Source organism: Haplochromis burtoni, unplaced genomic scaffold (genome assembly GCF_018398535.1).
Source record: "Haplochromis burtoni strain Fernald_Lab_line unplaced genomic scaffold, NCSU_Asbu1 Contig_268, whole genome shotgun sequence".
Lineage (NCBI taxonomy): Eukaryota > Metazoa > Chordata > Actinopteri > Cichliformes > Cichlidae > Haplochromis > Haplochromis burtoni.
This window is the reverse complement of record NW_024582629.1, coordinates 445,776-473,770: the sequence shown is the minus strand read 5'-3', so window position 1 is coordinate 473,770 and position 27,995 is coordinate 445,776. Positions and strand designations below refer to the sequence as shown.

The window sequence follows — 27,995 nt, the reverse complement described above, 5'->3', positions numbered from 1 at the left end:
GTCCGTGTTTTGAGTGATTTTCTTAATTTTACTTGTTGTTACCAACGGGAATACTTAATCTTTACATTGTGTGAATTGCAAGCAATAGGCGGCGCTAATGCTCTCCCGTTATTGTAAGGAACATTTAAAACCAACGAAGAAGAAGCGTTAGCTGCATATTTCCTGTTGCTTCTCTGATGTCCTGACTTACGTTTCAGCTACTGGTTGTTAAGGTTTGGAATGATAACATTTCTCTTGTGAAAAGACACACATATGCCTGTTTAAGAACATTTTGTGTATGTCGGGATGGATAATGAATAAAAACCCCGACCACCTCGGAATCCTGAACCAATAACGCCGTCCGTTAGCCTTAGCGTAGCATTAGCATGGTTAGCAGTAGCAAGCTGCAAGCTTGCAAAAGATCTTTAATCTTTGTAGCAATATGGAATTAAGCTGGTTGGTAATTCTACAGGCATACCTTTTATACAGTAATAAGTCGGCATGTAAATGCTAGTGGACCAGAAAAGTGAACCTTTTAAAATTTAAAATTGCATTTTTGATTTAAGGCTAACGCCGTCCCTTTGCTGTCACAAAATGAATGAATGAATTATAATTCTTCATGCCTTGCTTGATGTAATGCAGGGAAGGAAAGATGTCAGGTGCTGGGGGAGGAAAGCGTCCCCCAGGCGGGGACAGCCCCCCTGGCCCACCTGAAAAGAAAAGCAAGAAAGAAGAGAAGACCACCACCACGCTAATTGAGCCAATACGCATAGCTGGAGTCTCCTCTACGGTGAGTTATATGGTCCTCACACTCTCAAGGCACAATCTGTCATCTATTTTTGCCAGACAACATCTACAATCCCTAACACTCATTATTTTGTTTCTCTGTTTGTGTGTGTGTGTTAATTCAGGAGGAAATGGACATGAAGGTTCTCCAGTTCAAGAATAAGAAGCTATGTGAACGCTTGGAGCAGAGACAGGCGATGGAGGATGAGCTGAGAGAGAAAATTGAGAAGCTGGAGAAGAGACAAGCCACTGATGACACTACCTTGCTGATTGTTAATCGCTACTGGTCACAAGTAATTCTGTGCATTTCATTATATTGTTAGAATCCATTCTTGAATTTTAGTTTCCACTCTAACCTGATTAAGAACTGGCACATTTTATAAAAACCTCATTTAAACGCAGCGATCAGATGAATCTGTTTTTTTAGCACGCTTGCATTTGTGTGAGGCAAACCAATTTGGCTTATATCTGGTAATTGCAGATCTTAACGTTTTTTCCTGTTACCAATTATAGCAGGCACATGTGCATGTATAAATTAAGAAAGCATTTCCCAACTCTTCCATCTGATGGATTGTCATCTTTTTGTAATTTGTAAGGATCTGAGTGTTATAAAAATAACTCCCAAAAGCTATATAGGTGTTATAGATAATCATGGTACCTTAGGCAGGTTATATAGTAGGTTTCATCCAGATTGATCAGCATGTCTAGGAGGATAGTTGTTATATACATAGGTCCAGGCTCCACGTCCTATGTATCCTGTACATGTTTTCCACCTGTCTGCCTTAACCTGATTGTACACATAGTGACAGGTATTGGTTGGTTATCAGGATGTTTAGAAGTTATTTAGCAACACGTTCTCCACAAACATGTGTGCACAATTGGAGAGGGGCGACTGTTGTTCGGCCGTCCCCCAGTTCAGTCACAAACAGCTCTCCTACACCGGCGGGCTGTTCAGTCATAATCCCACAGATGGTAGCTTTGCACCTTTGGCTCCTCAGCCAAGCACTAGACACCAAATGTCTGAACCTGCGGTTCCTCTTGTACTGAGCAGGATTACTATTGCAACAACACATCATCAGGTGGTCTAATCCCAGCTCACGTTCCCTATTGGTAGGTGAACAATCCAACGCTTAGTGAATTCTGCGTCACAATGATAGGAAGAGCTTACATCGAAGGATCACAAAGCAGTGTCGCTATACATATACTTAGCTGTACTAAGGCTTAAACTCATGGTAATAACTTGTAAAGAGAATTAACACCTTTTTCTATGTCTATCTGACTTGCAGTTGGAAGAAAACGTGCACATTCTGCGCAAACGTATTGAGCCAGATCCTCCAGTTGTTTCTACCCCCGCCCCACCCTCAGCAACCATCCCCGATCAAACACCAATGGAGGAAGATGGTGTCAACCTGGCTTCGCCTTCTGGCGTGCCTCCCCCTCCTGTGCCAGAGGCCCAGAACGAGGGTGAGCGGCCAGAGCAGCAACAAGAGGAGCATCAGGAAGAGGAGCAGCAGCAGCCCCCTCCTCCCACTGGAGACGATTTACTGACACCAACAGAGCCGCAATCAGATACAAAAACAGGTTAGCAATTTTTTTTTTTTAATGACAAATCGTCTGTCATAGACTATTGTAATCTGCCTTATTCATTCATTCTCAATTTAACTTAGTGCATCTTTATGACTTTCATTACTCATGAAGTTACATCAGTCTGAGTCACTACTATTTATACTGATAGCTAATTTTATGCAACAAGACTGAACTTCAGGCCTTGTAATTTAAGGATATTCTTGTTTATTGTGTGTTGACCATTATTCAAGATGCGTATTAAATTATAGCAGGGGTAGGCAACCTTTCTGATGAGTGCCATCTATAGTTTCAGTCAGTGTGCCATATAATTGCATTAGCAATAAATTTAATAACGCTCTATATGAACAGTTACACACTACATAGAACAACTTTATAGAATTGTATTTGTTTGCAGATGTTGGCAGCTATCAGTAAATAGTTATCAGCTATTTTGAAACAAAAAACAGACACTTTTTATCCATAACAAAAACTCCATAACAGCAAATGAAAATGTACAACAGAAAATGCAAATGCTATTTATGGTCTCCTCACAACAATGATAAGAAATAATAAACTGGGCCAATATGGCATGTTTGTTAATACAGGGATACACATGTTAATGTGATCTCTGGTCTCCCACTCAGAGACACAGGTCTCCGAGTGTCCAGCATTCAGACCTGAGGACACTCTTCATGTGAGAGAAAATCTGCTCACACAGACATGTAGAGCCAAATACTGTCAATAAGGCCTCTGCAATGTTCTGAAGACAGTTAAACTTGTCAGGTAGTGATGTCCAGCAGGTGAAAATGCAAGCTCCATGAACACACACAGCTATGGATTCCAACTGCGTTTGTAGTTCTGCAAACTTTGACCCCCCCACAGAGTCGAGCTTTTCAGTTCAATCAGCTGCATTTTGATGTCCTCTGTGTCCAGCCAGTTAATGCGAGACAAATCCAGCTGCTCATTAAACCTTTCTGGTTTGATCAGAAAAGAAAACATTGGTCCATACACCTGAAAGTCCTAAAAACACATTGTGAATTCTGTCTCGAGCCTACGGATGTATCTGTGTATTTCCGTGGTGCTGATGCTGCGCTGAGCGGAAAGCTCCTGAAGCATTTGAAGTGTCGGAATGTGGAAATTTCAACATCGCTTGAAAAAACTGCCAGCTAGCAACATCCCTCTCACCGGTAGGCTAAGTGATTTTTAGCCAATTACAAGTTGAATCTGGTAGTTTGGGTTGTTGGCTAAGATACTGTCATTAAGAAGCGGCACGACTAATGTGTCTATGCGAGATGATTTGCGATGTGCACTGCTGGCCCGGCTATTTATTTTTTAATGCACCTTCTCAGATTAATTCACTACGTGTCTTGCCCAGGGCTGGACTGGGACAAAAAATTAATTACAAATAAATTAATATTAAATAAATTTAAACAACAGCTGATCAAGCTTAAACGTGCTGCTGTTGTTTAGCGGGACATCCGCTGGTTTCTTCTTTCTGGCGCAAAGTAGGAGATAAACAAAGAAGAGAGAAAAGCCGATCAGCTGATCATTGATCAGTTTCATGATTGAAGTAACAACAGGAGAGGGAGGGGGAGAGAATGAGAGGAGAAGAGGCAGCTGTGCAGCGTAAAGACAGAATAAATCCAGCTTTGTGTCTTTGTTTCATTCTAGCTGAAGTACGGGACAAACTGTGTTCCTTTTTGGCTCAATACGAAACGCGTAATATTTTCTCTGAATGTGGGACGATTCCATTTTTTACGGGACGGTTGGCAACTCTACTAACGTACCTTATGAATAAAAATAAAGTTCACTATCAGTAACATCGTACGAGTTATTGTAACTGACTGTAAAAAGTCAGCACAACGAAAATAAACTCCACCTAAACTTGGTTTATATCTGACCCAGATAGACTGCAGGTCATAACTTCTTACCTGAAGTTCAGTTCACCTGACACTCGGCGCCCGCCTCGGGTCTCTCCTCCTCCTGCCTCCCCTTTCCCTCATCCACCTGCTGGCCTCTGTGGAATCTCCGCCATTGCCACCACCAAACAGTGGAGTTATTTTTACACATCGGCCAGCACCTGGCCAGTCCACCACCTCTCATTGTTTATTACCGTTACTAAAAAAGAAAATTAAAAAAAACTCTTCGGCCCATAAAAACAAAAAATCACCAACGGCCGATGGCCAGTCCAGCTATGGTCGTGCCATCAGTTAACCCTTCGCGTGCCAGCTGTGGCAAGCATGCCCAGGGTTGTTGACCCCTGAATTATAGTGAGGCAAAAGGGAATGATAGTGGGCTAAAGAAGGCAACTGTTGCAGTATTTCTTCCATCTGTTAGCATGTACTGCTGGCTACAAACTGCAGAAATCTAGAGTATTATCAAGACTTTAGTCCCAATCTACACAGTCTGTATTTGGCAGATTTCTTTTTTCTTTGCTTTGTATTTAAATAACAAATTACTCTGAAAATACTTGTTTATACCAGACTTTACCACATTGGACTGTGCCAGCAATAGATTACTGTTTTAATTGTAATTTCTTTTTAAAATTGATATTTAAGAATTCTATCAAATTGTTACTTGCTGACTTTATCATTTTTACATGTGTGCAGATACATCACCGCCACCTCCCCCCCTGAGTGAAAATGCCAAGGGTTTCTTGTCGACTCTGGAGCAGAGCAGTGAGGAGGAACTAACTCTGCACCTCCAGGACCGCATGCAATTCAGCAAAGAAGCCATCGCCTGCTTGGTCTGCGTCTTTGATAGGCTGCACAGTCACATCAGTGACATGTGCAAGGTGGTCCAAGCTGCAGGTAACTGTGGAGAAATGTTTGTTATTGACACTTAAATGTACAGTTATAGTCAGAAGTTTACATTCGTTCATCATAGTGATTTCTTTGAACTGTTCTTTTTCCATTTTTTTTTATCTTCAGTGACATTTAAAAGTCAAAAATTAGGTGCACAAGTTTGAATTTCATTTGGAGTTTTTCTAATTTACACAGGGTTAAATTAATTTATACAGAATCAAATGTATACATGAACTCATTTAAATCTGTAAATATGTTGAAGGTTCTACAGTTTCTTTTAACTTGACAAGGTTCAGGTTTGTTAACTTCTCTTTGTGATCATGATGGACTACAACTAGTGGTTTCTCTCTGTCAGCATAAAAAATATTTGTTTGACAGCACTCTATGGACTACCAATACTCAGAAAAATAGGAAAGTCCAAAGAACTCAGTGAAGATCTGTGAAGGAGAACTGTATTTACAAAAGCTGGGAATGTCTCCTGCAGTTATTTGTGAAGAACTTAAACAAATGCGCATAAATACAAATTATTCAGATGTTTCACAATTTTGCAAAATATTGTAAGAAGACCCAAATTTTCACTCTCAGATGAGAGGATGTTGGTTAGGATGTTCAGGAACATCCCAGGAACTGGAAGCTGCTGAAACACCAGGATCAATGGCCAGAGTGAAGGGAGTTTCACATCGCCATGGACTGAGAGGGCGCCGACCAAGAAGGAAGTCTCTGAACCGAAGTTGACACCTTCAGGCTCAAATGAAATTTGGATCAGCCCAAATTTCACAAGCCAAATACCTTCAGGAGAAAAGTGTGTTGTAGAAGGCTCTCAGTCATCCAGGTCATTGTAGTCTAAGGAGCTTGGAAAGAAAAGTGTCTGGACTTTAAGTTTCTTGAAGGCGTGACAAATGGGGCTTAAAAATCTGGGACTCTCCACCAGTTGCTCTTAGAACTGAAGAAGCTTCTCGGATGAGAGTTGAAACCTCTTTGAGCCGTTTGGACACAATGAAAGGAGGTATGTTTGGAGTAGTAGAGATGAGGCTTTCAAATCTAAGAGTTGAGTTGTCAAACATGGTCATGCTTTGGGGCTGTTTTGCTGCCTGTGGTGCTTGTACATTGCACAAAGTGGATGGAATAATCACGGCGGAAGAGGACTACCTCCAAATTCTTCAAATTTCATCTCAAATCACACACGAAGTTTGACAGTGTGACACAGGTGTTCCATTGGGACACTGATGCCAAACACATCCAAAATGGTTTTGAAAAGGATAAAGCAGGCTAATGTTAAGCTGCTGGAATGGCCTTTCCAAAGCATCGATCTTACCCCAGTTGAGAATTTGTGGACCATGTTAAAAAGCCCAATCTGTGCCTGGAAACCAACCGATTTAAACGTAACAATTCTGCTAAGAGGAGTAGTAAAATATTCAGCAAGAAGCATGTTGATGGATATGAAAAGCATTTGATTGGGGAGCAATTTGCAAAGGGATGTTTGATCAAATATTAGTGGGCGTGTGTGTGTTTGGATATGGATACGTTTGACCCTGTGTGGTTTTGAAAAAATCAAAAATAAATTCAAAATCCCTCTATCCTGAAAAAAAGAACAGTTCAAATAAATCAAAAGTCCAAATTACCCTGACATTCATGTGCATGAGTGTAAGTAAACCTCTGAGCACTGTATCTTACATCATTTACATTAAACTAATTACTAGATTTTTGAGTTTAATGCATCATAACTGAGTTGTTGGAGTGCTTCCTTTGATACTTGTTAGTTTGGCCAAATTAGAATGACAGTATTGGGGTTTTGTTTTTTGTTTTTTTGTTTTGGTTTGGCAGGATTTGAAGATGACAGCCAGTCTGACATCATCAATCTGAACTGCACTCTGCTGGACGAGAACACTCGACTGCGAGACTTAGCCACTCTCCTGCAGGGAAGACACCATAAGATGTCCATGGAGGTACAAAGTCCTTAGTATTGTTTAAGTGACTCACCATACACGTTGACTGTTTGCAAGTGTAGTTATTTCGAGTGTTTCAGGGTGACTGAATGAGGAAAACTAGTTAGACAATTTCTTATGGTCGCTAATTCTTAGTGATGCAGCAACTATTCACATGTCCCACTCTCCTGCAGTATAATGAGCTCGTGGACAAGGTGACCAGCTCAGAGACCAAGGTGACTGAGATGGAGACAACGGTAGAGGACCTGCAGTGGGACATTGAGAAACTGCGCAATAGGGAACAAAAGCTTAACAAACACCTAGCAGAGGCCATGGAGCAGGTGTGTTTGTTTAATGTCCCTTTGCAACTTTTGCATCAGCCCCCCTTTTTTTTTCTTTTTCTTTTTATAGTGTGCATATTTATTTTTAAATCTTTCCACTAGGCGTAGGCTCTGTCGTTTTCCCTCTAATACATGAGTTGACATTGATAAGGCTCTAAGCATCAATGCATGTCAAAACAGCTGCTTCTACTGGTGCACAGCTCAAAGGTGGGCTGTGCATCAGTAGAAGCACAGCAGTTTTCTGATCATGAAAATTGGATGTCAGAAGAATTACAGAGTAGAGTTGTATGCTTTTGTTCACAAGTACAGACAAACACAATCTGCTTTAACTAATAAGCCAAATGTATTCTTTTGAGTCTTTGTTGAACACATTACTTACATATTTTCATCATAGTGCAAATTGGAATTAGTTTATTTTGGCTGGTTGTTAGTCCATGCTTCCTTACAGAGCTGCTTCAGGTCTGGCATATTCTTAGAAAGTCTGGTGTGCACTTGAGGTGGATTGGATTAAGATCTAAGTTCAGAGTGGTTGTTTTGAAAGGCAGACTGCCCTTTTTTGTAGTAAGCTTTACTTTGAAGTTTGACAAATGTATCCTGCTGGATCATCTAACACCACAGATTTTTTTTTTTCTCTGTAGGCTGATTGCAGGTCTAATTTGTGAGTTTCCATCTCTATGCAAATCATCAGTTTTTAGTTAGAAAGTGCAGGGACCTGCTGAAGTCACCTCAGCAGATGTTTCTTCTGAAGTACAAACTAAATATTTCTCCCTTTGTGAGTTAAAGTAGCTCTAACCCCAAACTTCCAATCTTGCTTCATGGATTTGATCTCTAGCCCGGGTCGGCAAGATTTGTTTGTCTTTTTCTTTTTTCCTTTTAAATGTACACTGTAAGACTTTGATGCAAACTATGTGGATATGCACACAAGTGTTTTTAGTTAAAATAGCTTGTTTGTCCATAACTGCATGTGCAGATGTGACACTTTTTTCTTTTCTCTTTTTTAAACGCACACAATAACAATCATTTACTTTATGTTGTTACTTCCTGACACATTTTCTGTGTTTTCTGTCTGCAGCTCAAGTCAGGATACAGCAGCACTGGCAGCTCAGGTGGGCTGGCTGGAGGCCAGATTACACTGAACATTCAAAAGGTTAGACGAAAGTACATGTTTAAATCTTTACTTAGTGTTGTGTAACACGTTTTTATATGCAACTTGCCTCCAAAAGTCCACATTTCTTTTACAATGTGGTCTTCTTTTTTTTTCTCCTTTTTTTAATAGTTTGAGAGTCTCAATGCAGAGCTGGAGCACAACCAGGAGCTGGCAAATAGTCGCATGGCAGAATTGGAAAAACTACAGGTGGAGCTCCAGGAGGCTGTGAGGGAGAGTGAGAAGCTCAAGGTAAATGTATTTGAATCTGCATACCTGTGAGACGGGAGGCTAATTTCATTTTCCTTCTTTATTTGAATGATTTTCATGGTTTAGCCCTGCGTGTCATCTCACTCCACATCTGGGCTTTTCAGATGGACCTGCGTAATATTCCAGAGGAGGTTGTGAAGGAAACGTTAGAGTACAAATGTCTGCAGTCTCAGTTCTCCCTCCTGTACAACGAGTCTCTAGGAGTGAAAACCCAGCTGGATGAGGCACGGGCTCTCCTGCTCACGGCGAAGAACGCCCATCTCCGACAGATTGAGCACATGGAGGTGACTCTCAGAGCATTTCTTTGTGTGTTTGTGTCAACATTAATATGATTCAGAGAAAAGATGAGACTCCGGAGCAGCTCCTTCAGCCTAAGCTTGCAGTGCATTGCAGTATATTTTTTACAGTTTAAACTTGTATGTGTTGTTATTAATGCTGTCAGCGTTAATCTCATTAAAATGACGTTAACGCCATAACCGCATGAATCCAGCAAATCTCCATTAACGAGTTAACCACGCTAATGCGTGGTCAACTCACCGGGGTCGATCCGCGGTGACTCGTTAACAGACATTTGCTGCGTTAATGTAGTTATGGCGTTAGCGTCACTTAGACGAGATTAACGCTGACAGCACTAGTTGTTGTTAACGCTCAGAAACATGGAGAATAATGTCTCACTGTTTTTAACCTTTCAGAGTGATGAGCTGTCTCTTCAGAAGAAGCTGCGGACTGAGGTCATCCAGCTGGAAGATACTCTGGCCCAGGTGCGCAAAGAATATGAGATGCTGCGTATTGAATTTGAGCAGAACCTGGCAGCCAACGAGCAAGCAGGTACCTTTTCAAAACACTCTCACACTTCAGTCAGGGACATTGTTTCGCGTGTATATTCGTCTGTCGAGAATGAAACTGTATTTGTTATATTTTTTAATGTGCTTCAAAGCTCAGTAGAAGAAAGAAATGTACCATATTTTGTGGGTGGTACTCGAGTGGATATTAAGGAAGATATCAGTCAGCAAACTAATCCTCTCTCAGCTCTGCAGAGAATATTGCATATCATCCGTATCAAGCTGTCAGTTCTGTGCACTATGTGATTAAACTCATCATTTACAGCTTCGTGATGCTAGCTGAGAGTGCTGAATGAGTCAAACTCAAAAACACCCACTGACTGTCGGGCTTTCATCTTTTTCTCAGGACCGATCAACAGGGAGATGCGACATTTGATCAGCAGCCTCCAGAACCACAACCTGCAGTTGAAAGGCGACGTGCAACGCTACAAGAGGAAATTGCGGGAAACGCAGCTGGAGATCAACAAGGTAGGTTACGTCATTTACTAACATGCGCTTACATTATCTAATTGAGGTGTCTGTTCTGAGGTGTCTGATGATGATTCTCAGTAAAACCGTTGTGCCATCAACAGTTACGCTGTCAGAGTGGCGACACTGGAGTTCTGATTTTGGAGGAGACGACGAGCGACAGCATTGACGTGAAAAAGGAGGAGGATGAAGACCAGGAGGAAGAAGAGGAGAGGAGGAGGGAGCTGGAGAGACAGCGAGCCCGAGAGAGGGAGCGGGAGAGGGAAAGGGAGGCCGAGCGAGAACGAGAGAGGGAGCGGGAGAGGGAGAGGCAGCGCAGCGACGAGCTGAAGAGGAAAGACTCAGACACACTGAAGATGCTCAGAGTAGAACTCAAGTACACTGCCCTCTATTTAACTCCACATTCATATGTAGTAACTAAATACGATAAACACACATTTCCTAAAATGTTGTTACTCTCATGATGAATATTTTCAAATTATCTTTATTATAAAACAAATAGGAAATCTTGCAGATTGCAGGAAGTCTAGTCATAGTGTTACTCTAAGAACTGCAAAGTCTGCCAGTGTTTTGTTTTCATAATTAGAAGCACTCTGCTAATTAAAATGCCATGACTGTTTATTTTAATGTAATCTCTAACCAATCAGGAAAGCCCAAGAGTCCCAGAAAGAGATGAAACTTCTGCTGGACATGTATAAGTCAGCGCCAAAGGAGCAAAGAGATAAAGTGCAGCTGATGGCGGCCGAACGCAAATCTAAAGCTGAGGTTTGTTTTGTTTTTCCTTTCCGTTTGTACTCTTTCACTTGCTTTTTAGAGCAACTGGTAGGTTAGATATTTAACAAAACAAAGTAAGCTCTCTGTCTCTTATGGTCCAGGTGGATGAGCTGAGGATGCGAGTGCGAGAGCTCGAGGAGAGGGAGAGGAAGGAGAGCAAAAAACTGGCTGATGAAGACGCCCTCAGGAAAATACGAGTGGCAGAAGAGACCATTGAGCACCTGCAGAAGAAACTCGCTGCCACTAAACAGGTGTGTGTGTGTGTGTGTGTGTGTGTGTGGGTGGGTGGTGCAGTGGTAATCTTCTCAGAGCACTTCACCTTAACCTGTGTTTTTACCTCCTCGTTATTTCTCTTTTACTTTCCAGTTTATAAAAAGTTAATGTCGGCAAAACGTGATGCCTAAGAAGCTCGTCCTAAGCTCTTTGTCTTCCATGTGACGAGTTTTGTACCTAATAAAATATTTGAACCATAAACCTTATAAAAATGCCATATTTAAGCTTTTGGGGATTCCACCGGCGTTGAATATAAACAATCAGCGGTGTTAAGATTGAAAGTAGTGCAGTGAGTATTGCATTTGCCTAAGGAAGGAGTTCTACTAATCTTAGACGACCAAAGAGGAACTGAAAGCTTACGCTGTGGCCTGGCTCTGATCAGCTGAGTATGCTAATGCTAACCTGCTGGTAATGTTTTGAGCTGTCACGATTATTGTTACTGGCACCAGCCCTTTGATAATCCATGCACTCAAATTTCTTTTGCAATTTTTACTTTTTTATTTTTTTGCCCTTTTTTAGTAGGCACTCCCAATTTCAGTGTTAGGAGATACGTGTCTAGTGGCACTTAAAAGCATTTGTCTTTGCTGGAGTACCAACAGCTCTCTTAACACCTGAAATGCTGAAATGTCAGCACATTGTCTGTAGTTGTCTGTTTTGACCTGGTTCACTGGAGACAGGACAAAGTGTTTTCACTGGGATGTAAACTGCAGATTTTGTACTAGAAAGCTGGCGGGTTAAAGTTCCCAAATGGTAAAAATTTCTAATGAAACAAAGATAAACAGATTTTCTTTTTTTAGCACCGTCATTTCTCTCTTTCTTCCTCTTCGACGTAAATGTGCAAAGGTTTTCTTGCACAATACAGTCTAAATTTGTTGTTCATTTTGCATAACATAAGCTTATGTCATGATTAGTCTGTCCATATTTCACAAGAATTGTTATTCTTAGAGTGTTGGTTGCTCTTCACTCTAATTTTACTAATGATCAGGATCAGGGTCATAATTGTTGTTTTTAGCAAAGCCTTCATGCACACTGCTTACAACTTCATCAGATTCTCACTGGATGTTGACTGAATCGAATGTTTTCCGAACAAAATCTCAATGTTGATACATTTTGCATGCACACATTGATAAAGAGTGAATTTCCTGAAATAGCTTGAAAGATCACTTTGCCCACTCGGTGCATAAAACCATTATCCTGTGTTGTATGGTGATGATCATGACCTTGGTCCTGATGGCTGACTCCCATGATGTTTTGTGCCTTCCTATCACCATTGTGTTAACATAAGTAGTATGGTCAGCACTTGGGCATGTGCATGCTTTGTGTGGCTGTGGTTACTAATGATCATGTGGTCACCAGACTCCTGAACTTAAACGCTTTAATAGAGCAAGGTTATTGTGTCCTGGATATGGCTGTTTGTGCAATACAGTCTTATCACTTTCTTTTTGTACTCAACACTTTATACTAACCGGTGAATTGTGAGCCAGGTGAGCTGCTATGCCACTGATGTTCTGGTCACTTTGAAAAGCAACTGAAACTTTATGCTATCTAGCAGAAATATTCACCCTCTTGTCTCGCAGCAACACTGTGCCATGATTATCCTGACAGTTTAAGGGGAACAATTTTAGACCAGAGAGAATTCATTTTGGGTGGGGGCATATATATATATATAATATATTTTTTTTTTTTTTTTTTTGGGGTTGATCCAATGTGATAAATTTTCAGTATGCAAAGCACTCTGAGCTCACTCACTTGGCTGTGCTGTCATGCAAATGTTGAAACACTTAAGGAATTTCATTTGTAAGAAAATGCAGAAAATAAGAGGGCAGATACTCATGACATTCAAATCTTTATCTGCCTTGGGTTAAACGCTGTTCAAGTCATGTCACTGTTATTCTGCATAGATGGTGGCTACACCCATATTAGATAATGGGATGCTTTTTTTTTTTTTCTTGTCATGATATTAATTTTGCTGTGAGTAGGAGAGGTTTATGAATAAATGTTAATCACTATCTTCACCTATGTCAGCCAAGAAATGGTGAATTCTGGTGCAAATAACTGAACATTAAGAAAACAGATGTTGAGCTCTGATGGTCTGTATGTCCTCATGCTTGGGAGGTCTTGCAGAACATAATTAACAGGAGGTAAAACACAGCCTGCAGTGAAATATTTATTCAGCTTTTCACTTTTGCCTTAATATCTGGTATAAAGTTAAAGCGCAGCAACTAAAACTCCAGTGGTGTCAGATGTGTTTGATTTGTTCCCCTCGGTCCTCGGCTGCCAGAATTTAACTGCCAAAACTATCTAATAAACAGGCTACTTATGAGTTCATCTGACTTTTGTTTATAGGCCCTAGCTGGTTCATAAAAAAACCCAGCTTGAACCAAAATTTACAAATAAAGCAAAGCTAATTTTTTACCTAAAAACAAACCAGGTGTGTCTGTATTGAGACGTCCGCAGTCTTGAATAGTAGGGTGGGAATCTTTGGCAGTATCTTGATTCAATTCAGAACTGACTGACTCATTAAAAAGAGAGGGAGAGTGGCCTAAAATCGTGGCTCTTAGTCCAGTGTACTGTGTCAAACTTCTGCTTTTTGCCCACTGAGCTGCAAACACCACCTACATGAAAATTCAGCTAATTGATCTTAATGTGCATCATAGTCTCAAGAGAAGAAGCAGATAATTGTGTACAAGTATAAGGCTTTTCCCCCCTTTATTTTTTGATGCATAACTTATGCATTTAACTAAATGCTTCTCTTTTGTCAGTAGTGTTGAACAGCTGTTGAGCAGCACTGCTAATGCTGGGGAAAAGCCATCTTTATCCCAAAAACAACTTTGTTTTAGTGCTGGAGCTTGTCATAATGTTAGTAAAAGCTTTATGAAATGATTTGTTCTCTAGAGTATATTATACAATCATAAAATCAAATTACAACTGCTTTTAGTGAAAATTAATAAGGCGACAAGGGAAGCATTTCCGAGCTGTAGACCAGGGGCTGTCAAAAACGAGGCCCGGGGCCCAGAATCGGCCCGGCAACGACTCCAGTCCAGCCCCTGGAAAGTATTGGAAAATACATTTTTGGAATTTTAACGGTTTTCTTAATTTTTACAGCTTTTCCTATTAATTAAGACCTACCCTCAGCCATTCATACAGTAGCAACGTAGTAACAGATAAACAGCTAAAAGACAGAAAGGTTTCTGTTTTTCACCATCTATAGAAATTGCACTTTTTCTTATATTAAGACGTCTCATGGGTTAACTGTGTAGGTAAATGTCTTTACACTGACAGAAAGTGGAGTTTGATTAATTCGACTTCAGATCAAAACAGGTTGTGTGTGGTAGGCCATGTAAAATGAGTTGGATGTCCAAATTCTGTGCTAGTTTGATATCATGAACTAGTGATGGGTGACTATAAGTTTAATGTAAGATAGGATGGCATCCCCAAATGAAAAGAGCTCAGCAAGTTGCTCATTCTTGATGACACATTGATCAAGGATGCACAGGTTTTCAGAACTGGGGGGGAAAAAGAAAAGCGTCTTTGTTTATGTCTTTGAGTCGTCAGAAAGTAGTTTGGAAAATTAAATCCTTGTGATTCTTTTACAGTTATTTAGAAGTGGTACTGTTGGAGGTCAAACCTGCGTGTCCTCGTCACATTCTTATCTTAAAGACTGAAAACTGCTGTTGAAATCGAGCCCCGCCTGTTTCATAAACTGGAGGGCAGAAGCAGCACAGCTGACTGTCACTCTTTTCACTGTTTTTAATATCTGACGCATGTGTTTTTCAGGAGGAGGAAGCCCTGTTGAGTGAGATGGATGTAACAGGCCAGGCCTTTGAAGACATGCAGGAGCAGAACAGCCGGCTGTTGCAGCAGTTGCGCGAGAAGGACGATGCCAATTTTAAGCTAATGAGCGAGCGAATTAAATCTAACCAGATCTACAAGCTGCTGAAAGAGGAGAAGGAGGAGCTGGCTGACCAAGTTCTTGCTTTCAAAACCCAGGTGAGGTACAACTTTAACCTGACAAGGCAGCACTTGTGTGTTTAAAAATAAATAAATAAAAAATTGGGTCAGGGCAGTGAAGCACTCGCTGGCTACTTTTTGCTCCCTCTTTTAGGTGGATGCCCAGCTGCTGGTTGTGCAGAAATTGGAAGAAAAAGAGGGAGTCCTACAGAGCACCCTGGCGGCTCTGGAAAAGGAACTGGCTGTCAGAACACAAGCACTAGAGCTGAACAAGAGGAAGGTGAGGAGGACCATCAATCAGAAGGATGTTTTATATAGAGAATCCACTTTAGAAGACCCCTGTTTATGTTGACCCAAAACAAGCCAGTGTAATCACTCCACACTAACACTGGGGCTGCAGGCCAAAAGCACAGGCTCTCATTGTCATTTAAGCATTTAAGCATGTAAAAAGTTCAAATATTAGACCCAGAATTTGTCCCTGTGGCCACATTTGCCTTTTTTTTTTCTCAAGTAGTTTTGGTTTCGATGTTTCTGGTAATTGATGGGAAGCACTGCAGACACTGAGACAAAGTTATTGAGGTCATCTTGTCGCATATAAGGATTTTTATTTATTTTTTTATTTTTTTATTTTTTTGCCCACAAATAAGAACAGTCACCAATAACATTAAAATGAGTCCCAAAACACGATAAAGGGACTGCTTACGTAATCGAAACAGAGTTGAAGAATAGCCTAAAAACTCATAATGCTCACCGTACCACCGCCACATTACATCTGAAACTTGTCATCGTTAGGTGTTTTTATTGAGTGCGCCTGTTTCCTTCCTCGCTGCAGGCAGTGGAGGCCGCACAGCTGGCAGAGGACCTGAAGGTGCAGCTGGAGCACACGCAGGCCAAGCTGAAGGAGATCCAAGTCTCTGTGGCTGAGAACCGCACTGCCCGGGAGAGGGAGAGCAGCAACCTGAAGCGAGCACAGGTATGCATGCACTGCGAGTGTCACTCCAAATCTAAAGCTCTGATTGGAGGATGCAGGTCTAACATCTTGGGGATACTGTCCTTACAGGAGGATCTGTCCAGGCTCAGAAGGAAGCTGGAGAAACAGAAGAAGGTGGAGATGTACTCGGATGCAGACGAGATTCTGCAGGAGGAGATCAATCAGTACAAGGTGAGAAAGAGGAGGCTGTGTGCAGAGAACACAAAAACACCAATAGCTCCCAGGCACAGTCTGAAGTTGGATAGCTACATAAAACATAACTGTCTAGTAAAATTAATGCAAATGCTCCGGCTTTGGAATTTGCTTTACTGGCTGTGTTTCAGTTGTGAGCACGGGCCATTCAGTGATTTGTCTGCGCTTCAGGGACATGAAACTTGTTTGTTATACCCTTGAGTAGTAGTTATATTACTCAGGAAAATTAGGTAATGACTGAGCTCACATATGGCCCATACACATGTGTGTTTGTCTGTTTTCAGGCCAAGCTGCGTTGCCCCTGTTGTAACACCCGAGACAAGGAGACGGTGCTCACCAAGTGTTTCCACGTTTTCTGCTACGAATGTCTGAAGATGCGTTACGACACCCGACAGAGGAAGTGCCCCAAGTGCAACTGTGCGTTCGGAGCCAACGACTTCCACCGCATCTACATCACTTAAGTCACTCTGGAAGAAGAAGAAAACAAGGCGTGACTACAGAAAATAGTAGACAGAACCAAAGGGGAGAAATAAATAGAAAAGTGATAAAGGAACTGGAGATTTATTCAAAGAGGCAGACATTTCTGGGATCACAGATGAGTGTGTCCCCTGTTTTTAATCTCTTTGGAAGGACTTGTTTTAATCCATCTTGGTTATTTTTTTTCATTAAGTTGGTGACCAAACAGAAAAGCCCTTTTCAGACATTAAATGCACGACATCCTGTCAGTCAAACACGGGTCATTGTTAATGCTCCTAACGGCTTTACAGTGACGCAGAGAGCCACTGTACGCTCCACACTTCCCTAACGTTTAGTCGTCTTACCTGCTGTCACCCAGAGCAGGGTTTCTGAGTCAGCACGCGCTGCAGCAAATGATAACAAAATCCTCCCACCCCGATCACGCCCACTCCGAGAGCAATCACTCTTCTGAATTGGGAATGGGGGGAAAAAAGCATCATGGAGGAGTGTTTTTAATCTTATTTTAAATGGAAAAAAAAAACGTTCTTAAGCACATGCTGTTGGTGTCAAAAGCATTGCAGTGAGCTGAGCAACTTGCAATGTAAATTCATAAGACTTTAGTGAGTGATCAAGGTTGTTAGGTCCAAATTAGTGAGTTTGCTGCTGTGAAAAAGTGATCAGGGTGCTGAGTCAGACTGAAAGCAGGCCTGCTCATGAGTGCATGTCTGAAAAGGGTTTTAGTGACACATCGGACTGAGTGTTTGTTTTGTAGTTAATAAACAGTTTTTTTCGTGCACAGTGATTTTTCTCTTACAAGTTGAGCTGCTCGGCACTGTTCTCCTGTCTTTGCTGTTCTTTACTGTGTTAAAATGGTCTCTTTTTCACATACCGGACCCACTTTTGCAGTCTCTCTCTCTCTCTCTTTTATCTTAATGTATCGTTTTAAAAACTTGGAACTGCAGTGAACTGTGTTCGATCATCTTGAAATATTGCTTTGAATTGTTTAAGTCCTGCTGGTTTTTTGGAGGTCCCATAAAGTCATTGAAGCTGAAGTTTAAACTCACAAATTAAAAGAAGTCGTTCTTTACAGCCCCCAGGCTCGCATGGTTACAACTAAATATGTTTCTAATATATAAAGTAAAACAGCCAGAGCTGCCTTACGTCTTTAGTTATGCTATAGTATTAACAATGCCTGAGAGACATCAGCTAGTTTGGCTCCCACTCAGCACATGCAGGAGTGTTTGGATCACCTTGGGCAAGGTCCTCTGTGTGTGTTCATCCTGTTGCCATGGTTCCTGCCTGAGAGTTTGACACAACATCTGCAGCTTATAGTGCCTCATTACCGATGAAATCACTGCAGTGGAAAGTCGGCTCATATGGGTGTCCTTAGTGGGCTCTGCTGCTCCAGGTCCTCTTTAGACCGCTTTCCTAAAGGTTAGCCGTGACAGTCAAGTAGAAAAACATCTGTGCAACAACATGCGTCGAACATAATTGAGCCAATGAAAACGACTTTTTTTCCTCTCTCTCTCTCTGATCTGATGATGTGAGCTATTTAGTGGGAGGTTGGTTAGCGTCTGTTTGACGTTAGCTTGTGTGGGAAAGGCAGTTTGCACCATGTTACAAACACATAAAAAAAACTTCCAGGCTGCATAGAAGAAGAGTGAATATGTGAAAAAGAGGCTTTATGGGGCATTTGGGAAGTGTTATCCCAGCCTTCCCTGAGAATTGGCTCCAAGTGCGCCAAAATAATTAGATACTTGAATACCTGGGCACTGGCTGTTTGAATTCATGTGAGTATATACATATGGATGCCATGAATAAATCAGCAGACTTGTATGCCCGTGTGCATCAACCGATGTGGTTTTTATTAATGTATGATGAGATAATGCTGTGACGGAGGCCAGCCTGATGGCTCTCCGAGCGTGCGTCCACTGGCTTTGTTATTGCATATTTGTGCTCCAGCAGCAGCAGCAGGCTACACCCAGCTCCAGGCATTAATAACAGGGACTCTTCCTATTCAAACGCAGTCTCCAGACCATCACAGAGCTGTTGTGTTTCAGCAGAGGGCTGAAGAGTGGACACAAATAAACCTCATCTTACTTGAAGTTTAAGCAGAATTTCCAAATATCTTTAAAAAAACATAGATGTTTTTCTTTTTCTTTCTTCTACTGAGTGTCATCTGTTTTTGCCTCGGTTGCTGTTTCCTCCCTTTTTCTGTGTATGGGACCCAGACTCATGCCAGAGAGTTGTGTTTTTTGGCAGGGAGGACGGGGTGACGTCGACAGGCGTGGTAATAACAATGAGAACACTATTAAGTCCAGACTACGCGGGGTCTCGGAGAAATAGAGAGAAGGGGAGAAAAAATGCAGGGTGTGCCCTTAAAATATGACATTTAGTATTGAAACTCTCATACCTGAGGTGGTAAAAAACTTTCACTCGAACTGAAACAAATGCAACCACACTTTATGGCACTGGAGTTTCCTGTGAGTCGGGGAGTGCGCACAGAGAATCCGAGCAGTACAGTACATAGGAAATGACTCATAGGAGTGGAGCTGTTAGCGTGGGTGTGTGCGCGCTATTAAAACAAGGCGCAGACTCCTCCGTATGACTCACTCTGATGCTCGCTTTTCCATGCTGAAAACCAGCACGGACTGTTAATCAGATGAACTTTCGGGAATTGTGTGGCCGACAGCGAGCAGCTTTCCCTCCGCAGACATCATGGCTTTAAACGCTCTTTGCGCGTTCTGCGGACTTATTATTGCGGCGGTGACCACTTTCCATGGTGTGAGCGCGCAGAAAAGTAAGTGAAATACGTTTTTTTCCCCTCCCTCACCTTTTTTTTTTGGGAAAACAACCTTTACTAAAAGAAGGAAAGAGCAGGGGAATACCTCGTGTGCGTTAAATGTTCCCATTTTTTATTCTTATTCCTAAATTTTAATTCATAAGTGCTGGCGTGTTTTTGCGTGAATACTGGTCAGAGTCTGGTGGTTTGCTCTGCTTATAATGGAGTCAGATAGTGGGGTCTGCTTACAGAGCCGCTTCCTTTACCAGCTGCATTTCTCACCGGTTCCGCATTCCGATCGCCTTATTTCACCTCATCCATCCGAGCCTCTCGGTGAGAAGGACAAGCCACATGGAAATGCTCTACCGCCTGTGTCCATTTTGGACAAAGACACGTTTATAGGGCCTCGAAAAAAACAAAACCCGAAAAAACAGAAAACCCAGCTTTTTAACTTTGTTTCCACAGCGCTCTGAAGTTTTTAAGTCTTAATCCCACCGGAGAACACCAGGCGCAGAGTGCACCAAGAACATAAAACTCTGAATAATTAAATGGGTTAGGGCCATTTCCTCAGGCATTAAAGTGCCAAATGCGTTTCCAAAGAACTAACAGCAAACCCTGTGCTTTAATCTTGATTCTATCTGTGGGAAATCTTCTCTACATCTGGACATCAGCTGTTGATCCACCCACCCCTTCCAGTTCATGACAAAATACAACACCCCCACACCCAAAACACCCTTTGTCAGACTAGGTGTTGAGACTTGCCAAGGTCTCTTAGGTTTTTTTGTTTGTTTTGTTTTTTGACTAACATTTTGGTTTTTCTCTCCCACTCCACACTGATTTGAAAAACTTAACCACAAGAAACACCTGTGGTATTAAAGAGATGTAGAGATGAATGATTCAGCTCCTTAACCTTTTAGCTTAATGCTTGAAATGTTATCAGTCCCATCAAGTTTCGGGTTGCAGAGGTCACCCAGCAGTCAGGCTTCAGTTCCTTCCAGTTACCTTTTGAACTCTTGTGCCGAAGTCCAGCTGCATGATGTAGTGCTGAAATCATGAGGAGAAATGCTTTACAAGGACTGTGACACATTTTTTTACTGTGACCAGAGCTATAAAATGAGTCAGTCAAACCCTGGAGGGAGACTGGCTGTGGAGGACGGAGAGTCTCTGAGGGCCTGAGCATGTGGCTGTAATATAACCAGAGAGTCAAAGTCAAAGGAGGTCAAAATGTTTCAAACATGAGTGTGTGAGCAGGTGGCTTTTGACTACAGATGGTCTAACAATGACCTGTACTCAAAAAACCATACAGCGGCATACTCATGCAGGTCTCAGAGTTAACTCTGGATTTCTTCAAGCTGTGACTGATGAGACAAATGAAGTGAATGTAAAATGTTTCCCAAGTAAGGTTCAGTTTGGACTGGTGGATTTGGCCCAGTGCTCTCCACATCCCGCAACACAGAAACATTTGTCTTCTTTAATATTTAGCTTTCATTAATCAGCAGCATAGATGTGACAGCTTTTTAGCCCAGAGTTCCTCCTTCATTCTCATTTGGTAGCTTCTTATACTTTCTGTAACCATTCTTTCTAATGGCCAGCAGGGGGCGACTCGTGTAATACAACCTGATGTTCATTTTGTAAACTATGGTTGCCATTAAAAATAAAACTGACACCAAAGCCGTGGATGCGTCACTGTGCGGCTCGCTTATGAATTTAAGCTGCTATGGTCTGAATATTCATATGATGGCATCTTTATTTAAAAAAATTAAGATGTTGAGTCTGAAATACTAAATTTGAGACTTCAAGAGATAAATCCCCGTCAGTGATGTCACAGTGGTTGTGGCCATCTTTTATCTACAGGCTATGGTCAGGGCCCCTTGCATTTTACCCCTTAAGCACAGATTTTCAATGTGCAAGCTCTGATAGCCTTCAACAGACGTCCCTCTGTCTTTTGTCCTGTCTCCATGATGGAGACGGCTGCCTCTCCCTGTGCCTGGTTCTGCTGCAAGTTTATTCCTGTTAAAAGGGAGTTTTTCCTTCCCACTGTTGCTAAGTGTTTGCTTATACAGGGTTCTGTATTAATGTTTATTGTTACTTTACAACATAAAGCAGCTTGAGGCAACTGTTGCTGTGATTTGCAGCTATATAAATAAAGTTGAACTGAACTGAATTAACTCATCATCTGAAAACAGATGTCCAGAGACTGAACCCGAATGTTCCCTGCTGGTGTCGTCATTGTTGAGTGATTCGTCACCATAGCTAGTTTGTCTTCCAACCTGTGGTTAGAATTGTGAAACAATGTATTTTAACTGAAACCATGACCTTTTCATAAGCCTAACAAAGTAGGTTTGATGCGTAAACCCAACCACACGGCAACTGACAAAAGTAAAAAACAACAACACCCATCAAAAAATAGCATTCCCAGAATGGAGGGCAAGATCTGTCTCCTGGGTGGAAGTCCTCCAGCCGGCTTCAGCCTCTTCATGCAGACTTTTTTTTTGTTTTGTTTTCAATATCTTTTCAGCCAAGAAGGTGCTGCTCTGGAGCACTACCCCTGAATGTTGGAAAAAATGTTGAAACCAAGCATCAGTAATGTGACGAGTTCTTAGGTAGCAAGCTCTGGTTTGACCTGAAGTGCATCCTAAATACTAAGAATATTTTAATGTCACGCTTCCTGTTTGCTATGATGACTTCTGGTAAAATATTTATGAAGAAAAAAGAAAAAAAAAACACACCTCTGAGGCAAAGCCGAGATAAGCCTAATAATGTCACGGTGACATTATTAGGGCTGAACCATAGATACTACGCTTTTGTTTCAAAGCCTATTAATTACTCCTCCTCAACTAGAGTGAATTATCACTTCAAGAGTCTTTATTATGTAAACTGTTTGATGCTCGTTAAATTGACACATTATTAAATGTGGGATCTATTTTACTTCATTTGCTGCAACTTTGTTTCACACTTTGCTGATAATACTTTTATGTTACTTTTTAACTCAGGCTTTTGAACCACAGAGTAGGTCTTGTGATCAGGAGTAAAGGATTTGAATACTTCAGCCATAGCACAGTACTAAAGAGATTTACTTCATATTGGTATTCATCACTTCTTTGTTTCGTTTTTCTCCAAGCCTGCCTGATCTGTTGTAGTTTCTACTTTCCCCTTTGTCTGCTCCAGCACTGATGAGGCGGTGCATCGTCTCCTGAGCTCGGTGTAGCAATATATTTGTTACATGTTACTGCCGCAGTTTCCTATGCCTTCATTTCCCTACTTTGATATGCGTCAGGTTCACCTCTGTGAGTTTTGCTATTGCTGTCAGCGGTGGTTAAAGCCAGCAGTTATGAAATGTTACCACAAATCATGACTCGGGTAGTTTCTTGTTAAAATTGTTGAGCATAAAATATGTTTTTTTTTAATTCTATGCAAATGCGTGTCTTACACATTTGATGAGGAATGATTATCATCATTTATCAAGTGTCTCTGAGCGGTTTCCTTGTTGTTATCTGTAATGCTGTCATGTCTGGTATTGTTTGACCTCATTAGGTTGACTTTGTGTTGTAATATTGTTTTTGCAGAGATCGTACTTCATGCATGTCTTCAGGGCATTAGTGCATATGTGTTTCTTAACCAAATGCAGGATGTTAAAGCTGGAGAGAAAACCGCACACTTTTAAAACAATAAAACGGCTTCTGCTCTCAGCCTGTCTCACATCTTTAGCCTTGTCCTTTCCTTATCATCTAGGAAGTGCACGGCTTTAATTGTCCGCCTGGCTGACTGCCAGGAAAAAGAAACTAAGCTGTCCATCGTGGCTGTGGAGGTAGACGTTTTCTGTCTCGCTAAACCAAACTGCCACTTCTTTTTCTCACAGATGCAAATTTATTCTCTGGAAGTTGCGCATAAACGCGCATAAGACAATTCGACGGAAGCACTCTGTGAAAGCACATCCTGCTCTTCACACACATGGCCCGAATGTTCACGCACGCCAAACCGACTACTTGTCTGTCGTGCAGATGAGATGCACCGACAGATTCTCCACAAAGGAATTTCCCAGTTTCACTTTATGAGAAGAGAAATCATTAGATGTCCTGTTCAGGTCACATGTTTTTACTGTAATAAGTGGATGGAAACCTAATTTCTCCTTCAAACCACCTGATTATGGTTTATTTGGTTACCTTCTAGGATTACAGTGTAAGGTTTGAGATAATGACCGGAAATGAAATGTCACGACTAACCTGCTTCTCTGTGTGTGCAGGTCCGTGTCGGAGCTCGGAGTTTTGGAGCTCAGACTATGATGGTTGCTTGCCCTGTGAATCATGCAAGCAGTACCCGAAAACCCCGTCCTGCAACACATGTGAGCCACTGAGTCGCATCTGTTAAAACATCTGTTAAAACTTGCTTGTCGAGTGTTAGAGCTACCGTGAAAAATTATTTGCCCCCTTCCTGATTTCTGGTCACACTTACATGTTTCAGATCATCAAACACATTCTAATATTGGACAAAGATGAGCTGAGAAAATACAAAATGAAGTATTTTGGTGAAGGTTTCATTTATTAAAGGGGAAAAAGCTATCGCAACCAACCTGCCCCTGTGTGAAAAACTAACTGCCCTGTCTTGTTAAATCAATAATTAACTGTGATTAAACAATTTTTTGGAAGGTTCTGCTCCATTTCATGAGCCAGACACAGACCTGATTACTGCCAGACCTGCTGAATCAAGAAGTTACTTAAACAGAACCTTTCTGACAAAGTGAAGCAGGCTAAAAGATCTCAAAAAGTAACACATCCTGCAGGATCTGAAGAAACAGCTCAGAAACAAAGTCTCCGACATCTATCAGACTGAAAGAGTTACAAAGACTTTTCTAAGGCTTTGGGACTCCAGTGCACCACAGTGAGAGCCATTATTATCTACAAATGGAGAAAACATGGAACCTACCAAAATTACCCCAAGAGCACATCAATAACTCACCCAGGAGACCCCAGAACAACATCTAAAGAACTGCAGGGCTCACTTGCCTCAGTTAAGGTCAGAGTTCATGATTCAACAATAAGAAAGAGACTGCACATCTTGATGATCCTCAAGACGTTTGAAAAATAATCTGTGGAACTGACGACACAAAAGCTGAAGGTTTGAGTCCCGTTACAGCTGGTGTAAAACATCATACCAACAGTCAAACATGGTGATGGTTATATGATGGTCTGGGGCTGCTTTGCTGCTTTAGGACAACCTGCTGTAATTGATGGAACCATGAATTCTGCTCTGTGCCAGAAAATCCAGAAGGAGGACGTGCAGCCATCAGCTTGTACCCTGAAGCTCAAGCACACTCAAGCTCAAGTCCACCTCCGAATGACCCGGAGACAGCAACATTTTGGAGTGGCCTCATCAAAGTCAGGACTTAAATTAGATCGACATGCTTTGGCATGACCTTAATCAGGCTGTTGGTAATGGACAACTCTCCAGTATGAATTAAAATGATTCCACAAAGTGGGCCAAAATTCCTCCACAGCGATGAGAAGACTCATTGCCAGATAAGGTGGCAGGACCAGTTATTAGGTTTAGGAGGTAAATACCTTTTCACATGGAGCCATGTAGGTTTGGAGAGGTTTCCCCTTAATAAGTGAAATTATTATTAAAAACTAGTTTGCACTTACCCAAAGAATGCCTTCTTCTTCAGCCTGTTAGTAAAGCAATCTGTCGTAGAAAAGATGTGAACCAAATTTTCGGTTTCTTGTCATTTATATTGGTGAGTTTTGACATTAATTGCCAATAAAAAAAAACCAAATGGCTTCTTTTAGCTGTGTTTAACACAAAAGTGTTGGTGTTAAAGTGGAATTCTAATGGTGTTTTTTTTTTTTAAATAGGCAAATCAGTGGATGAGACACCTGACGTGTGGAAACTGGCAGCAATCACCAGCTTCTCAGTACTGGCTGTGGTGCTGGTCAGCGCTGCACTGATCATCGGGGTCATGGTGCATCGACGCAAGTCGCACAAACGGCCTTTACGTGGTAAGACGCAGGAGAAAGGTGTTTCCTTTGATGCATTATTTTAGTGTAAAATGAAGGGAAATGAAGTTCACTGCTTACAGTTGTTTTCCCGCTGTGTGCTGGGAACGATCTCTAGATTATTTTGATCCTGGAGAAATCTGAAAAACTGGAGGATGCTTAGGGAAGGCTAGTCTGCTGTGCATTATTTTGTAATTATGAATTAAACGTAGTTTCGTAGTTTCCGTCAGCTACTGAGTATCAGTGGTAAGAGCAGCATTTGCGCATGCAATTATGATTTCTGGGACGGGGTTAGGTAATCCTCTTAAAAATTGTTTGGCGTCTCTGGTGTAAAGCAGTTCTTGGTAAACGCGAGAACAGTGTGTGCTGCTCCTGTTTTGTTTTTTTGTTTTTTGGTGTGAAGACTCTGCAGCTGAGTCACAAAAGGCTCAGGATGTATTTTATTGTATTCAGATTCACCGGGGCCTTTCTAACAGCAGGAAAAGGATAACTAAATTCTTGATGCCCTTTGTGTTGTCACAGCTGTCGTAATGTTTTGGAGGAGCGTCAAAAACATTGTTTTAAAATGCTCATTCATTTTTTAAAATCTTCATTTATTACAGAACCTATCGAAGAAACTGCGGGGCCACTTTATCAAGCTTAAACCACTCAGTAAGTATCACATGACTCTCTCGCTGTGTGGTGCAGCCAATCATAAGAAAGTTGGCTTGAAGGTAGAAAGAGGCACAAGTGTTATTTCAGACGGCGTACACAAAGAACTGCGACTCCTTCAATGCTAATGTGAAAAATAAAAATCACAGAGTGGGAAACCATAATAATGGGTCCACTTTTGAAAATGTGACTGTAAAGCGAGGTGGACTAAACTGCTGTCACTGCCCCCACAGCCTCATCGTCCTCTGAAAACTGATGTAACAGAACCAAGGAGCCACTGGTTACTAGCCGGGAGGAGGAAACCTCTGAACGACGAACCGTGTACTCTGACTGCAGGGTATACCTCGACCAGAAATGGACCCTTTTTATTTTTTTTTTATTTATTAGACTGGTTGGTGAAGAGATAAGCTCAGTTCTCATGCTTGGTGTAGGTCCAGTGGTTAAGACGGGACTTGCCATGAGCAAATCTCACACCTCTGTAGGTATATTAACAGCATTATACTAGTGGTATCATCTTTTAGAACTTGTGTGCCTTCATATTCCACTCCGTTGAGATTTTGATCTGGATCATTGGGGGGGGTTAGGCAGGTTTGACTGAGAATTAACCGTAAAACTAGAGTCTGTACGCCTGCATTGCGTTGTGCTGTTTTCAGCAGGACTCCAGTGAATGTAACACAGCTACATCCGCCAGCTGGGCCACAGTTTGATCCCCCCTGCCGTTCAGCGGGGTAACACAGGGCCTCTCTGCTGGTCATTTACCACAACAGCCTCTGAAAGATAGATCACATGTGAGTAACACATACTGTTTGGCACATTAAGGCCATATGAATGTAGCTACCTTTTAAAAAATCTTTTTAGGTGAATTGTACTCCAACCTTTGTTCCTGCCAGTACCTGTTCTTGTAGTTGCCTGACGCAGTGAGAACGCTGTTGAGTAAAGGAGCAAACTGTACTCATGCACTGTTACTGGGTCTCCTGAGACCAACACAGACCATTTATTGCAGGTCTCTAAAATATTGTCTTGTCTGTTTTTTTTTTCTTTTATTTCATTTAGAGTTTAGATATCATTTTTGCCTAAAACAAACCCTGAATTCACATGACTGTTGCAGCAGCGCTTTGTAACCCAGGATGCTTGAAACACTAGACGTACAGCCCCAAACTGCTAACATGTGAGAATGTTGTGAGGAATGTACTGCAGAGAGGAAAACTAACTACACCTACAGTGTTTTAAACAGAGCTTCAGCAATCACAGCGCTTTTCAGATCTGCAGCAAGGCAAAAAAGAAAAAAGAAAGGATGGTTGCAACTGCAGTGGTCTGTAATTTTGTTGCCGCTGAAGCCAACACGAACCACAGCGGACAGGGTTGTTGTCTTCAGCTTTTTTTTTTAAATGTTTTTTTTTTCCTTGCGATAATTCGACACCGACAATGTTTCAGGTCACGGATCTGTCTGCTTGTGGGTGAAGCCTCTGGCAACAAAATTGGGGAACCATTTATATTGTCTGTTTTATTGTTTATTTCTTTTCTTATTTTTTAAAAGAGGTCTATATTATTTATTTTAGTATGTTGAGCTGTTGTAATGCAACAAATGTGACAGACAAGCACAGTTTTAAAGAGACACCAGTGAAGATCTTTTCAAAACGTCCACCAGGCCAGCTATACTGAACAATATAACATTTTCTACTTGTTTCTCTTGCCTTCTAGTTCTTCTTGTATATAATGTAAATGCACTGGCTTTTACTTAATGCAATCTTTATAAACTGCTTTTTGTGTAGCAAATGTATTTTCACAATAAAACTGACAATTTCCATCA

At 41.5% G+C, this 27,995-nt stretch overlaps 1 protein-coding gene across 1 annotated transcript; it reads left to right on the top strand.

Annotated features, from left to right (window-relative positions):
* Positions 1 to 83: 83 nt before the first annotated feature.
* Positions 84 to 27,995, top strand: rnf40 (ring finger protein 40). The gene is made up of 24 exons (XM_014339131.2): positions 84 to 212; positions 622 to 769; positions 891 to 1,058; positions 2,052 to 2,346; positions 4,941 to 5,141; positions 6,960 to 7,081; positions 7,255 to 7,401; positions 8,474 to 8,548; positions 8,678 to 8,797; positions 8,920 to 9,099; positions 9,508 to 9,643; positions 10,004 to 10,125; positions 10,230 to 10,501; positions 10,773 to 10,890; positions 11,001 to 11,150; positions 14,950 to 15,162; positions 15,278 to 15,403; positions 15,956 to 16,096; positions 16,184 to 16,285; positions 16,591 to 19,562; positions 23,788 to 23,886; positions 25,394 to 25,537; positions 26,137 to 26,185; positions 26,419 to 27,995. The coding sequence occupies exons 2-20, from the start codon at positions 632 to 634 to the stop codon at positions 16,765 to 16,767; spliced, it is 3,003 nt and encodes a 1,000-aa protein (XP_014194617.1). The 5' UTR covers positions 84 to 212; positions 622 to 631; the 3' UTR covers positions 16,768 to 19,562; positions 23,788 to 23,886; positions 25,394 to 25,537; positions 26,137 to 26,185; positions 26,419 to 27,995.

Excerpts from the sequence above, each read along its gene's own strand:
- rnf40 (XM_014339131.2), top strand. The coding sequence starts at position 632 with ATGTCAGGTGCTGGGGGAGGAAAGCGTCCCCCAGGCGGGGACAGCCCC. Across the intron at positions 770-890 it reads TAGCTGGAGTCTCCTCTACG|GAGGAAATGGACATGAAGGT; the intron begins GTGAGTTATATG and ends GTGTTAATTCAG. Across the intron at positions 15,163-15,277 it reads TTCTTGCTTTCAAAACCCAG|GTGGATGCCCAGCTGCTGGT; the intron begins GTGAGGTACAAC and ends TCCCTCTTTTAG.